General features: G+C 50.4%; 1 protein-coding gene across 11 annotated transcripts in view; it reads right to left on the bottom strand.

The window, feature by feature from the left end:
• LOC116954418 (von Willebrand factor A domain-containing protein 5A-like) overlaps nucleotides 1-12,498 on the bottom strand; it is a 40,494-nt gene that overhangs the window by 17,012 nt on the left and 10,984 nt on the right. For all 11 annotated transcript variants that reach the window (XM_032974917.2, XM_032974921.2, XM_076052348.1 and 8 more), the window contains exons 5-11: nucleotides 10,942-11,105; nucleotides 8,848-8,956; nucleotides 8,106-8,257; nucleotides 7,277-7,365; nucleotides 5,359-5,503; nucleotides 3,230-3,309; nucleotides 698-812 (exon numbers count right to left, since the gene is read on the bottom strand). In XM_032974917.2, coding sequence (XP_032830808.2) covers nucleotides 698-812; nucleotides 3,230-3,309; nucleotides 5,359-5,503; nucleotides 7,277-7,365; nucleotides 8,106-8,257; nucleotides 8,848-8,956; nucleotides 10,942-11,105 — 854 coding nt within the window. The remainder of the gene's footprint in view (nucleotides 1-697; nucleotides 813-3,229; nucleotides 3,310-5,358; nucleotides 5,504-7,276; nucleotides 7,366-8,105; nucleotides 8,258-8,847; nucleotides 8,957-10,941; nucleotides 11,106-12,498) is intronic.

The following is a 12,498-nucleotide window of genomic DNA, read 5'->3' as shown; positions in this document are numbered from 1 at the left end:
GCATTGGATTCCTCCAGTATAAATAGAAAGTCTGATTCTGGTTAGAAACACTGAACCGGCAATCTAAGAGGTTTGCTCTCCAAGCTTGACAGTTTCTCAATCTCCCACTGCCTGTCCTCCCAGCATGCTCTGCTTCCAGGGACTGAGCCCAAGATTGTAAGGTGCCCTTATTCAGGACCCTGACGCAGGCCACGTGCTTCGCGACAGATGCATGGCATGGTTTCTGTTGCGTCTTACGTCCATCACATGTTTTACAAACATATAAAATTGCATTGCAAAAAGTGTTCAGTGTATAAAAACTGCCACGTTCATTTATTCACGTTTTTACTATTAATTTGTGTCGGTACGTTTTAGTGGCCGAGGTGGGGGTTGCTTAGGTGTTAAGGTCACGTACGAGAGTGCGAGCTGTGTAATGCATGGCACCTCCGATTATCACGGTTGGCTACGACAGGTGCGAAAGAAGTTCAACATACATACGACTCACACAGAGACCCATAGACCCACGCACACAGAGACCCACGCACACAGAGACCCACGCACACAGAGACCCACGCACACAGAGACCCACAGTTTATTGTCCTTCCCCGCACCTCCGATTAACATGGTTGGCTGTGTACCTCCGATTAGCAGGGTTGGCTACGTACGGTGCGAAAGAAGTTTAACGTACAGACGCACGCGCACGATTGCTGTGCCTCACCTTGCCCTGAAGACGGTCGGAGCTTGTGACAAACTCCGAGAGGCCCTTTCCAACGTGTGCTACCTCCTTAATGAGCTCAGTGGAGACACCCTGCCCAATCCCAAACGCAAAACACCTGACCACAAAAAGACAGCGTCGTCGTCATCATCAGTAGCAACAACATAAATTACATGAAAGTCACTGTTAAAAAAAAACATGCCCATATTCGCATTCGTCATCGTATACAACAGCGGCAGTGTCAACTACATCAACAGCAATGTCATGATCGGTGACATCCACAACACTGAAAGCATCAAGAACAAGCACAAAGATCTCCCGAGTAGCCTTAACAGACTCTAGTGCTGTTAGGGAGCAGCACCTGTGAAGGCCGGCACGGCACACGAGGGGGTGGGGGTGGCCAGCACCACGCCCGGCCGCTTTTGCCTCCCTCGTGGCGACGATTACACACCGCACCAGGTACTGATTTGAGGCCGAGTCGACCTAGGGGAGGCCCAAGACCGGTTCAGAACAATCGTCACCGGTGTCGACCGTCAGCGGGAATCGAACCCGTGGCCGTCGGGGTTCCTAGCGCAGCGTGACGCTAAACCGCCGACACCACACCGCTCCCCCACCCATCGATAGCGTGACCACATTGGACATCACACTCCCCGCGCACCTTAGTGTGGGCTCGCACAGGCATGGCGGGGGACAGGGCACCATGGATTTTGCTCGCCCTAACCCCTCTCTGTTGCACTACAACACCCCCGCACAAGTGTAAATAGAGTACCTATCGTGAATGGGTCTTTCCTGCCATAGTATGCAGGGTGCTTAAAATTGTTTTAACACTTGTGAGAATGTGCAACAACACCACGTGACACGTGCTGCTGCCTCCGCCGGGCTCTGGAGACCACGTGGAGAAGATTCCAGGCCACGCGTTGACAACGATGGCGAACAAGTGGAGACTCCGACTTTTTGAAGCTATTAACATTACATTTTTTTTATCGTGTTACGGTGTATTATCCGTTCTTTTTTCCATTAAAAACGATAGGCCCATGTAAATGTTCGCATTTTTTTGAAGCACTGTTATTTTAGTGTTTTTCTTGCTTAGTTTTTTTTTATTCACTGTGCTCTTTTGCCTACTCATTGCCTTCATCGAATATTTTTCTTCATAGCTGCCGCACCCATCCGAGAGGAGAGCTTGCAAGTGTAATGACATTCCGACATGCGTGTTTTCTTCGGTTACCAAGAGCCTTTATTTCGGACACAAAACTATTATTATATTATTATTCCAAGGCCCGGACTTTGGTCCTTGGAGGCACGAACTTGGTCCTCTCTCCAAGCATCCCCCCTCCCCTTGTGCGGTCCCCTTTAATATCCTCAGAGCCCCTTTACTGGAAGCTTCGCTCACCCCATTTCCCTCAGCCAATCCTCGCCCCCCTCCAACGGTTGCCAACCCGTCGCCCCTACAGACGACCCTCGTTTCCCGCCTTTTTACGGTTGAATCTCTTGCCCCAACCAATCGTCTTTGGAGGCCTCCCTGCACCAATCGGAGGCCTTGCATTGACTTCCTGACTGTACGCCTATGTGAGGTAAGTGGTCTGTTGCCTCGGTCATTGCACAAGCAAAGCATTGCACTTGCACCGCGTTGCACTTCGCTGTACGGTGGACGCCACAAGAGGAAAAGGCCAAGGGGCAGGCCGAAGGCCACCTGGCGACGCACCGTTTAAGACCAACTAAAGACCATGGGCCCGTCTTGCTGCTAAAGACTGTCCGGCATGGCGTGGGCTTGTTGGGGCCTTACGCTCCACAGGGAGCGAAGGGGAGTACGTAACACTTCGCTGTATCCTGTGCACATGACAAATAATCTTTGAAATTGAATGTTTTGATCCTTGCCCATCCCAGCACTATCCAGGCTCCAAACTCCCGCTTAGCTTTGGGGGTCTGACGGGATCGGACGTAGGCTGTCAAAGGACTCAAAATACAGGGCGGGCGGTCGCCGCTTTTACGGCGTCGCAACAACGCGTTCCTGGTAATAAACCCCGTCGTCATAAATCGGATCGTCGTAGAATGGGACCCCCTGTTCTCCCATCGACAGGGCAAACGGGAGAAACATCGGTCGCTAATGCGGCTTTTTCTCCCTTTTATCGGCCGTATTTAGCGGCGTTCTATAGGTACAAATCCACACCATTTTTTTTATTATAATAACAACAGTGCCACGCCAATCACGTCGGGAAACGAGACCGACTCTGCTCAGATGCGTTCGGGAGTCGTGTTTAGTTTTGTTATCATTCCTTCACATCAGCGATTAGCACGATTGGCTACGTACGGTGCGAAAGAAGTTCAACGTACATACATACCTCCTATTAGCACGGTTGCCTACGTACGGTTCGAAATAAATTCTATGTACGTACGTACATACATACATTTTCTGTGTCGTAAATCGATCCACGGTGATGGCCATCACACGTAAACGTGCATCGTCCTAAAACCGTAGAGACCGCCTGTAATTTATTTCGGGAACATTACATCATTGGATGACGCGTGGTCGATCACCTGTGGTCCATGGAGTGATGTTTCACCGTGTGGATAACGCCCTGCGTGTTGTCGACCATGCCGTCTGTCAGCAAGAACAGCTGCAATTGCACAAGGCAAGGGAACCTCACGACTCGCGTTCGCCGCTTTGCGTTCACGGCCCGCGGCCGATGGGAAAATCTCATTCATGAATCAAATGCGGTGGGGGGTTTGTTTGCCAGTAAAGGTGGAACGAGTGCAACCCCTGGACAATTAATAATAAAGGCTTTTTGGGCTTAGATCGTGTAAGTATAAACCCGCCACCAGTCGACACAGCCAACCAGTAAGGGTTTGTCACGTAAACAAAATGTTCCAATTAAGTTACTAGTTCGGCAAACCGGTGTGTTAGAGAATAAACTCACAACGTTTACAATTTGAGTACGAAGTTTCGCTGGTAATTACATCCGGCATCATCGGGCGATTTTTCCAGAATCGGCTGTGTGGGGGTGGTGGCGGGTCAACGACACGTTATTACTTACGCGATCTAACCCAAAAAGCCTTTATTAACAATAATGTCGGTCGCGAAAGCCTACGTGTCAAACTAACCATTGGACAAGTCTTTTTTTTTTTTACGCCATACAAATAAGTTTGCGAGTGTTACACCTGTCCTGCAAACATTTTTTGTGATTATAAATATTATACGAACACCAGCACCACCACCACCACCACCGCAAACTAGACAAAAATTCTCCATCGACTGCCCATATGCAGAGCAGCGTGCGCGAGTGCACGAAACACGAAAAATTTATCGAACAAAACCTCAAAAATGGAATAAAGCACGGAGAGAGCGAAGCACGCTTGGAATTGCATCGAGAGGGAAAGAAGAGCACGTGGATTACAGAACATACGCAGGGTACTGCCGCTATTCCAAGCTTTTAAAATAAAAGCAGGCAGCCTTGGGGCAGGACACATCGGAAGATGGGATGACGGCCTATGATTAAAAAATAATGACGGAATGGCATGTGCAAGAATGGAAGACGTCACCGAATGAATTGACCATAAGCTGACGATGACGATGATTGTGACGTTGACAAAGACTGCAGGGCCAGGAGATATAACTAATCCGGTGGAGGCGACTGCGTCTTAAGGGATTTGGAAGTTCTCACACTTAAACTAAAAATACATCTTTTATTTTACCAGGTAAGTTCCACTCAGCTACATTAGTTCTTTTTCAGAAGCTACCCGGCCACAAATAATAGCTCAACGTAATGGCTTATCATGTGGAAATGTATCGCAGCCAAAACACTCAAAACGCACGGCGATTCTAAATGTCGAGGGGAAAAAAAATGAGGAAAAATCCACACGACCTCGGCGAGAGAGACACGCAAACTCCAAATATACAGCAGCAGGCGTCAGGGTCGGGGATCGAACCCACGACCTCCTGTGTACCAGGGCGAGGTAGTTAACATCTCCTAGCCACCGTGATGATGATGAGAGTGAGAGAGACACGCAAACTCCAAATATACAGCAGCAGGCATCAGGGTCGGGATCGAAATCCACGACCTCCTGTACACTAGGGCGAGGTAGTTAACATCTCCTAGCCACCGTGATGATGATGAGAGTGAGAGAGACACGCAAACTCCAAATATACAGCAGCAGGCATCAGGGTCGGGATCGAAATCCACGACCTCCTGTACACCAGGGCGAGGTAGTTAACATCTCCTAGCCACCGTGATGATGATGAGAGTGAGAGAGACACGCAAACTCCAAATATGCAGCAGCAGGCATCAGGGTCGGGATCGAAATCCACGACCTCCTGTACACCAGGGCGAGGTAGTTAACATCTCCTAGATACCGTGATGATGATGAGAGTGAGAGACACACGCAAACTCCAAATATAAAGCAGGCATCAGGGTCGGGATCGAAACCCACGACCTCCTGTACACCAGGGCGAGGTAGTTAACATCTCCTAGACACCGTGATGATGATGAGAGAGACACGCAAACTCCAAATATACAGCAACAGCAGGCGTCAGGGTCGGGATCGAAATCCACGACCTCCTGTACACCAGGGCGAGGTAGTTAACATCTCATAGCCACCACGGCACCCGCGATCCCGCCCGAGACAGGTGGCAACCCCCTTCCCCCCCCCCCCTAGGCTCTCACGCGTACCTTGCGGGGGTGCTGTGGCTTGCAGGGCTGCTTGTAGATGTCCACCAGAGGGCCCATGATGTTCGTGCCACCCATGTTGGCGTCCATGCTGCACACGTGCTTCAGGGCTGTGTCCATCGTCTGCTGGTCGTAGGGCATGCTCTCGCTGGGAAACGTTTGGTGCCGAAGTTTAGGTCGCGCGCTCTGCGCCGTTTCCGTTCACTTTCGCAGCGCATTGTCTTTGTGCTGCGCACGCCTTTTGGCGTCATCTGGTCTAGCACCAATTTGAGACGAGGCTCTAAAGAAAGCCGTCTCTGGTGTGGACCAATCAGTTTCAAGGACAATGCATATATTATCAGAGCGTGTGTTTTTGTTTGCATTTTGGCCACAAGTATTGTGGTTAATGCACAAATGATTGCTTGTAAAAAGGTCTCAGTTTTGTTGCCAGAAAAAAGGGGAAAAAAACCCTATTATTAGAACAAAAGGTGTTAAGGTGGATGCAGCTGGGGCCTGGCACCGAGGCTGGCGCACAAGGGCTGTAAACACGGCGACCCGAGTTCCATCCCCGGCGACGGCCAACATCAGTGGCAAGAGATATCGGAACCAGTCCAGACCCTCTTCCCCAACCCGAACCAGGGAAGAATGGTGAAGTACGGTCATTAAAAAACAAAACACGACCGACACGGCATTGGGGTAGCGTGAACCCAACGGTGGATTGAGAACGTCTGGAGTTTTCTTTTCCTTGAGATAAACGGTGCAAACCCCGAAATTGCTTGCTCATGCAACTGTTGGTGGAAGACCCTCCCACGAGAGAAAAAGCCTCTCTGAGAGAATATTTTGGTCTACTCCTCCACAATGGCCAGACGCCTTGGAAGAGGTGGCAGGACAAACACTCTACCCCAGGGCCCATGATATAGTTGCTCACCCAGTGCTAAAGAATGCACCGATACGTGCATTGTCTTTGTACTGTCCGCCTTTTAGCGTTCTCTGGTCTAATACTGTTTGAGACCAGGCTATTAAAAAAGGCTGCCTCTGGTGTAGGCATATCAGTATCAAGGACAAACGCATATATTATTATCAGAGCATGTTTGCGTGTTCACCACAAGTACTTGTGGTTAATGCAAATTTGATTCCTTTGAACATCTTAACACCTCCTGTTTGACTGTTAGAAAGGGTAAAACCTATTCTTATTTTTCACCACCAATTTATACCAGCCGACAGCGGCTTTGCTCTCCAACACACAGAGCAACGAATTGGCATGTTCTGTTTACGTGACAAACCTTACTAATTGGCTGTGTCGGGTGGTGGCGGGTTTAAATGACACATTCATGTATATATACGCGATCTAACCCAAAAAACCTGTATTATGGATGATATTGGTCGCGAAGGCCTCCTACATGTTAAACTTATACACCCGGGTGTGGACAGAGGCAGTGTGGGGGAAAGATTTTTAAAAGACGTGCCCCCTCTTGCTTCAAACTTCCGCGCCAGGAGATCAAATCAAACCGGCGAACTCCGGATTGCTCGTCCAGCACACTAACAATCGCATTGTCCTAAATCAGGGGTGGGGAACGTCCGGCCCGCGGGCCGTACAAGGCCCGCGAAATCATTTGGTCTCTGGCCCTGCCAAGGCAACCGCAGGCGGGACTCGAAATTCAATAAATCTAGCAGCAAACCTGGAAAAGTAGTTGCGAGTAGCGACATCGTCAATAGCCAGCTTAACATCATCACACGCCTCGCCAAAGAGAAGCAGTTACAGCCATCACATTAGGGGCGAGTTAATTCAATGTTTGACCAAATATAACAGGCGAATTTTTAAGTTTATGGCCTGCGAATGATGTTATATAAATATCCAAATGGCCCTTGGCAGAAGAAAGGTTCCCAACCTGTCCTAAATTATCTCCTTGAAGGGGGGTGGGGAGTGGGTCACGGAACTTACGTGTAAAGGGATTTAAATCGGCTGCCAAAGCTGTAGATGTTGAACAGGCAGCCGAGGGACAGACTCTTCAAGAGCAGAATGAGCGTTTCCTGCAAACACAACGGGAAAACACAAACTCAGCCACTCGCGTTCACATCGCTCGCACATTTGGAGTCTCGCGCCGTTCTCCGAGCGTTACACGGACGTCGAACTCCTGTCGCACCACCGCACATCGCCAAACGTGCTCATCGGAGGCGTGGTTAGGCTGTCACGAGGATGCTACACGTCACAGGCGAGTGCAGTCTGCAAGTCACACTATGTGGTGACCGCAACGTCATCTACACGCCACCTCGCGCCTTCAGATGCGCTTCTGCGCCCGTCTGGAGCTGCTGCCTCCTGACCCAGGCCGGGCTGCCTTGGCATGGCACCGGCGCGGGTTGGGTTGCGCAATGGAAACGCCAAATATATATTTCAATCTAATTAACTCCCATGTTATTTAAAGTATTTTTTATTTATTTTACCAGGTAAGGCCCCACTGAGCTTCATGGCTCTTTTTCAGAAGCGACCTGGCTTTCAAAAATGATATCTCGACAAAGTGCGGCTTGCCATCATCACGTGGTAATTTATAGCCGCCAAAAACCCTAAAACGCTTGACGTTGATTGTACATGTGGACGAAAAAACCGGAGGACCCCGGAGAAAAATCCACGGACGGACCACGGGGAGAACACGCAAGCTCCAAATATACAACAGGCGTCAGGGTCGGGATCGAACCCAAGACCTCCTGCATACCAGGGCGAAGTAGTATACACAATTGGACCTGACCATGTTGATGAGGAGTGTTCGTGGTACCTTTGCACTCATGATGGGGTTGTTGTTCATACTGCCGGAGCAGTCTATGATGAAAATAAACTCCCCATGCTCGGCGGTTGGCACTTCCATCTCCTCCATTTCACCCGGGAAGAAGTTCAGCATCGCCACGGTGTCCGCCAGGAATGAGACCTCTGCGAAAGAGACACCGGCGAAATCATCAAGCAGCGGCATCAGGAGCGGCATCGACGTCACGCAAGGTCGTGCAACAGCACAAGCACAAGGATGCTATGCGTCACGCCTCCGATGAGCACGTTTGGCGATGTGCGGTGGTGCGACAGGAGTTCGACGTCCGTGTAACGCTCGGAGAACGGCGCGAGACTCCAAATGTGCGAGCGATGTGAACGCGCGTGGCTGAGTTTGTGTTTTCCCGTTGTGTTTGCAGGAAACGCACGACAGCACAAGCACAACGCGATCGCGACGGCAGATGGCGGCCGTTTCCAAATCGAGACTGCCGTTAGCGCCACCATTCAGGCAGCGGCCCGAAAGCTCCAGTAAACAACAACGGATGTAGGAGAAGCGCACGGCAAAAAGACGCCGGACGGCTATCGGATTAAATTTCCCGGATACACGAAGGAAGATCTCTACGGTATTGCCGCCCACGACAGATGCCGGTTAATAAAAAGCATTCCCCGGATGGTAAAGTGCCGGACAACGGAGCTTTTCCCGTACTGCCACGCGCACCATCAACGCATTCCCCCCGACCCCACAAGCACGCGCTCACCCGTCGCCGCGAGTCCAGGCTCAATGAGCGCAAACGGTTGATGCTTCTGCTTATAGTAAATCAGCACCTCAATGTCCTGATCAAACTTGAAGTTTCCTTCGAGGGACACCTGTTGGAAGTAACGGGCACAGCGTCACTCTTTCGGACAAATACAACGACATGAAAAAATGTGGACGTTGGTCTTTTTCGGCCAGGGTTTGCTCACGGACAAATGGCAATGGATGGTTTAACACGTAGGCTTTCGCGACCAATATTATCCATAGAGATTCTTTTGGGTTAGATCGCTTAAAATATGATTTGTGAAACCCGCCACGGCCACTTGGTAAGGTTTTATTTAAGACCGAAAAATGAAGAGTATTTCTCCACAACTCGCCTGATGATGCTGGTTGTAATTACTGACGGAACGTCGTACTCGAATTGTAAACGTTGCGGGTTTACTCTCCAACGCACCGGTGTGCTGAAACTAGTAACTGGCGCGTTTTATTTACGTGACAAACCATACCAATTGGCCGCGTCGGGTGATGGCGGCGGCTTCAACGACATTTATATTTACGCGATCGAGCCCAAAGGAACCTCTGTTATGGGTAATGGGTGGCGCACAGCACTTGCAACGCAGACAACGCCAATCTCGTCTCCCAGCACGGCAGTTGAATAATGGACAAGAGTTCGTAAAAAATGCCCCCCGGCCTCCGTCCAAACCCGGCGAGATACATGGGTGCGGAGTCAATTTGGCAGGTCGCGTACAACAGGGTAAAGTGCAGTTACTCGTGCCGGTGGTAAAGAGTAGGCCCAAATATAAGTATCCCTCAAATTTACGGAAGGGGGACACGTAAAAATACATGACATTTCGTGAACGTCGGAATGGCTTTTAGTCCATTAATTTAATACGAAAGATTCGGGATTGTGTTTCCGACAGTCATTCCAACTCTACTCCGAACCTAAAAATATATACACCACCAATAAATCACTTTTTACAATACAAAAACAATAATAATAATACACATACGTACGAATTAAAATTCGGAGCAAACTCACCCCAAGATCGGCTGCATGTTTGGAATGACTGGCGAGGCGAAGCGGAAGCGTTGCTGTCGCACCCGCAGGGATACCGTGGACAACGTCACCTCACGGTGCTCCTACGCTTGACGATCTCACGGCGCCGCGCGCCGTAGCGAAACCGTAAACCGGATTTATTTGAAACGTAATATCACCTCCGCCGAAGGGGTGGGTATCAAAACATTGCACACTAAAATAAAATGCAAAGACAGTCAAATCGTGTTTAAGCAGAAGCCGTGAGAAAATAGTGAGTCTTGCACTCCCTCCTCAACACACCGAGGCTTGTGCCGGATCACCACGGGCAAGGCATTCCAGATCCACGTGGCAACGCATGAGAAGGCGTCCGCCCCCCACCGACCCAGCGTCGAGCGAAAGAGCCGAGAGGCTGGGAGAGCAGGCGCAGGGTCCCGCTCCTTAGTCTCGCCAATTCGATTTTGGTCAATCGAAAAGCACCCACAATTTGTCGAGTGCGTTCGCGCTAAACTTTCCGCAAAACCGAACGTTCGTACATCGCGGGACACCGTTGTACCCCTCCAGAGGGGAACCACGTGAACTGCCACGACAGGAAGCCCTTTGGCCAGCAGTGGCGTGTTGTCTTCACGACACGAATTTGGTTACAACGTAATGATGAGCGTTATTAGGGAATCGCATACAAAGCGATCGAGAGAACGGAACTACGTCGCAAGAGTTGGATTAAAAACGGTTGGAACGGCTGCCTCGGCATAGCATCATCATCGCACAAGGCGGGATTCCGATGGGTGCTTCCAGACGCTACCCGTGCCCCGCAGTCTTTGTTGGGTCTGCGTTCGCATCTCGCGCGATTTCGCGGACTGTGGTTTAACCCATATTACGTGTTACTTATTGTAACGCGAATTTTCAATGGCGCGGTGTTCTTCGGGAACGCAACTACCACAGCGCTATAGGAGAACGTGCCGTATTTGCGAGGCTGCAATATTGCGTTTTACCAGAAAGCCAAAACAAAGATAACCCAACGGGGGGTAGGGGGGGGCGGTAACCGTCGAAAGCGGTGGGAAGCACCTGGGCCGAGGCTCTGTCAGACTCGGCGAACGTCGCAGGCCCCAGGAGGCCGCTGGGAGAGGAGACGTCGTCGATCCCCCCGGGGTTCTCGGCCGTGAGCGTGAACGACAGGGTGTAGGGGACGTCCTGGGACGGCGCCAGGTACGGCAGGCGGTTCGCCGTGCCTAGGGGGCAACAAAGCAGAGGGTGGGACTCGAGTGGCCGTTGCAACAAGTCCACGATCGACGTTGTTTTGGGTAAGGTCGCGTAAATGTAGGTGCCCGTCGTTAAACCCGCCACCACGTAAACAAAAACGTGCCGATTCGCACACCGGTTGTGCGTCGGGAGAGTAAACCCACGGCAACGTTTACAATTCGAGTACCGTGATAAAATTTCGCCGGTAATTACAACCAGCGGCGTCATTAGGCGAGACAACCAGAGCCGTGGAGAAATCCTCCTGTTTCGGTCTTAAATAAAAAAACCTCTTATACTACGTGTTAAACGGTTCGAGGAAGTCTTCGAGATTCGTTGCCGCTTCAAACCAGGCGGGAGGTCGACATACCAACGACAGACTCATTCCCGAGAGTGACCTCGCGAAAAACACAAAACATATCGCCCACACAATATAAAGGCGCAGCCCCTGCAACTGCTTGCTTACGGCACCGCTGGCAGGAGGGGCCTTCCCACTGGAGGCCCTTCACTCTCCCGCGACAGCCAGACAAATTGGAAGAGGTGGCGGGGCGGGGGGGGCAACCCCACCACGCGTCCCGCCGATCGACTGCGCTGTACCCCATCTTGCATCGCTTGGAGGATAACAGGCGTGGAAATTTAAGAAGCTTGCGCCGTTTGCTTCGAGTGCCGTGCCGGAAGGGGGCGGCTCGACCCAGCGGGTCTCCAGATTGCAAGCCCAGCCTGCATTTTTATCCCACGAGAATCTTTCAAGGTTTCAGATAAAAAAAAAAATTCCCCCGAACGGTTTGTTTTTTGCACGTGCGAGGACAAATAAGGGAGCGCACCGAGAAAAAATTGACGAACGCGATGGGATAACGCGCAAAAAAGTACGCGCAGATGCGTTCACAATTTGTTCCCTGCACTTGTCATTCCCCGGTCACTTGAAAGCGCAATAGCTTTTGGGAGCTTTACAATCTTCACGTGGTCCATGAACCTCTGTTGCTGCAAAGTGACAAATTAAAAGGGCAATCTTAAATTTGAAGCTTTCGTGATTGCAGGAATCCATACTCTCTGGTTCTTTCGGTAAAGTCACGTAGATAGAAAAAAATAACAAAATAAAACACGACGTTTCGGTAAAGTCAACACAAGCGGCAGTCTTTTTTTTTCCCTCACCTGAAGACGGACGCTTGTGTTGCGACCGAAACGTCGTGTTTTCTTTTATTATTTTTTTTTCTATCTTCGTGACTTTACCGAAAGAACCAGGGCATAAATTAAAGGGCACTCCGTTAAAAAAAACTTTGCAGACGCGTGCCTAGGCCGTGTCTCGGGCTGTCCGACACAAGTTTGAAGTTTTACTAAATACGGACTAAACACGTTCTGTTGCAATGCTGCAGCGCCGTCTCCGGC

This window comes from Petromyzon marinus, chromosome 55 (genome assembly GCF_048934315.1).
Source record: "Petromyzon marinus isolate PM22_M1 ecotype Great Lakes invasive population chromosome 55, UKy_Petmar_22M1.pri1.0, whole genome shotgun sequence".
Classification (NCBI taxonomy): Eukaryota; Metazoa; Chordata; class Hyperoartia; order Petromyzontiformes; family Petromyzontidae; genus Petromyzon; species Petromyzon marinus.
Note: the sequence above shows the minus strand (reverse complement) of the source record. Positions and strands in the feature narration are given on the sequence as shown.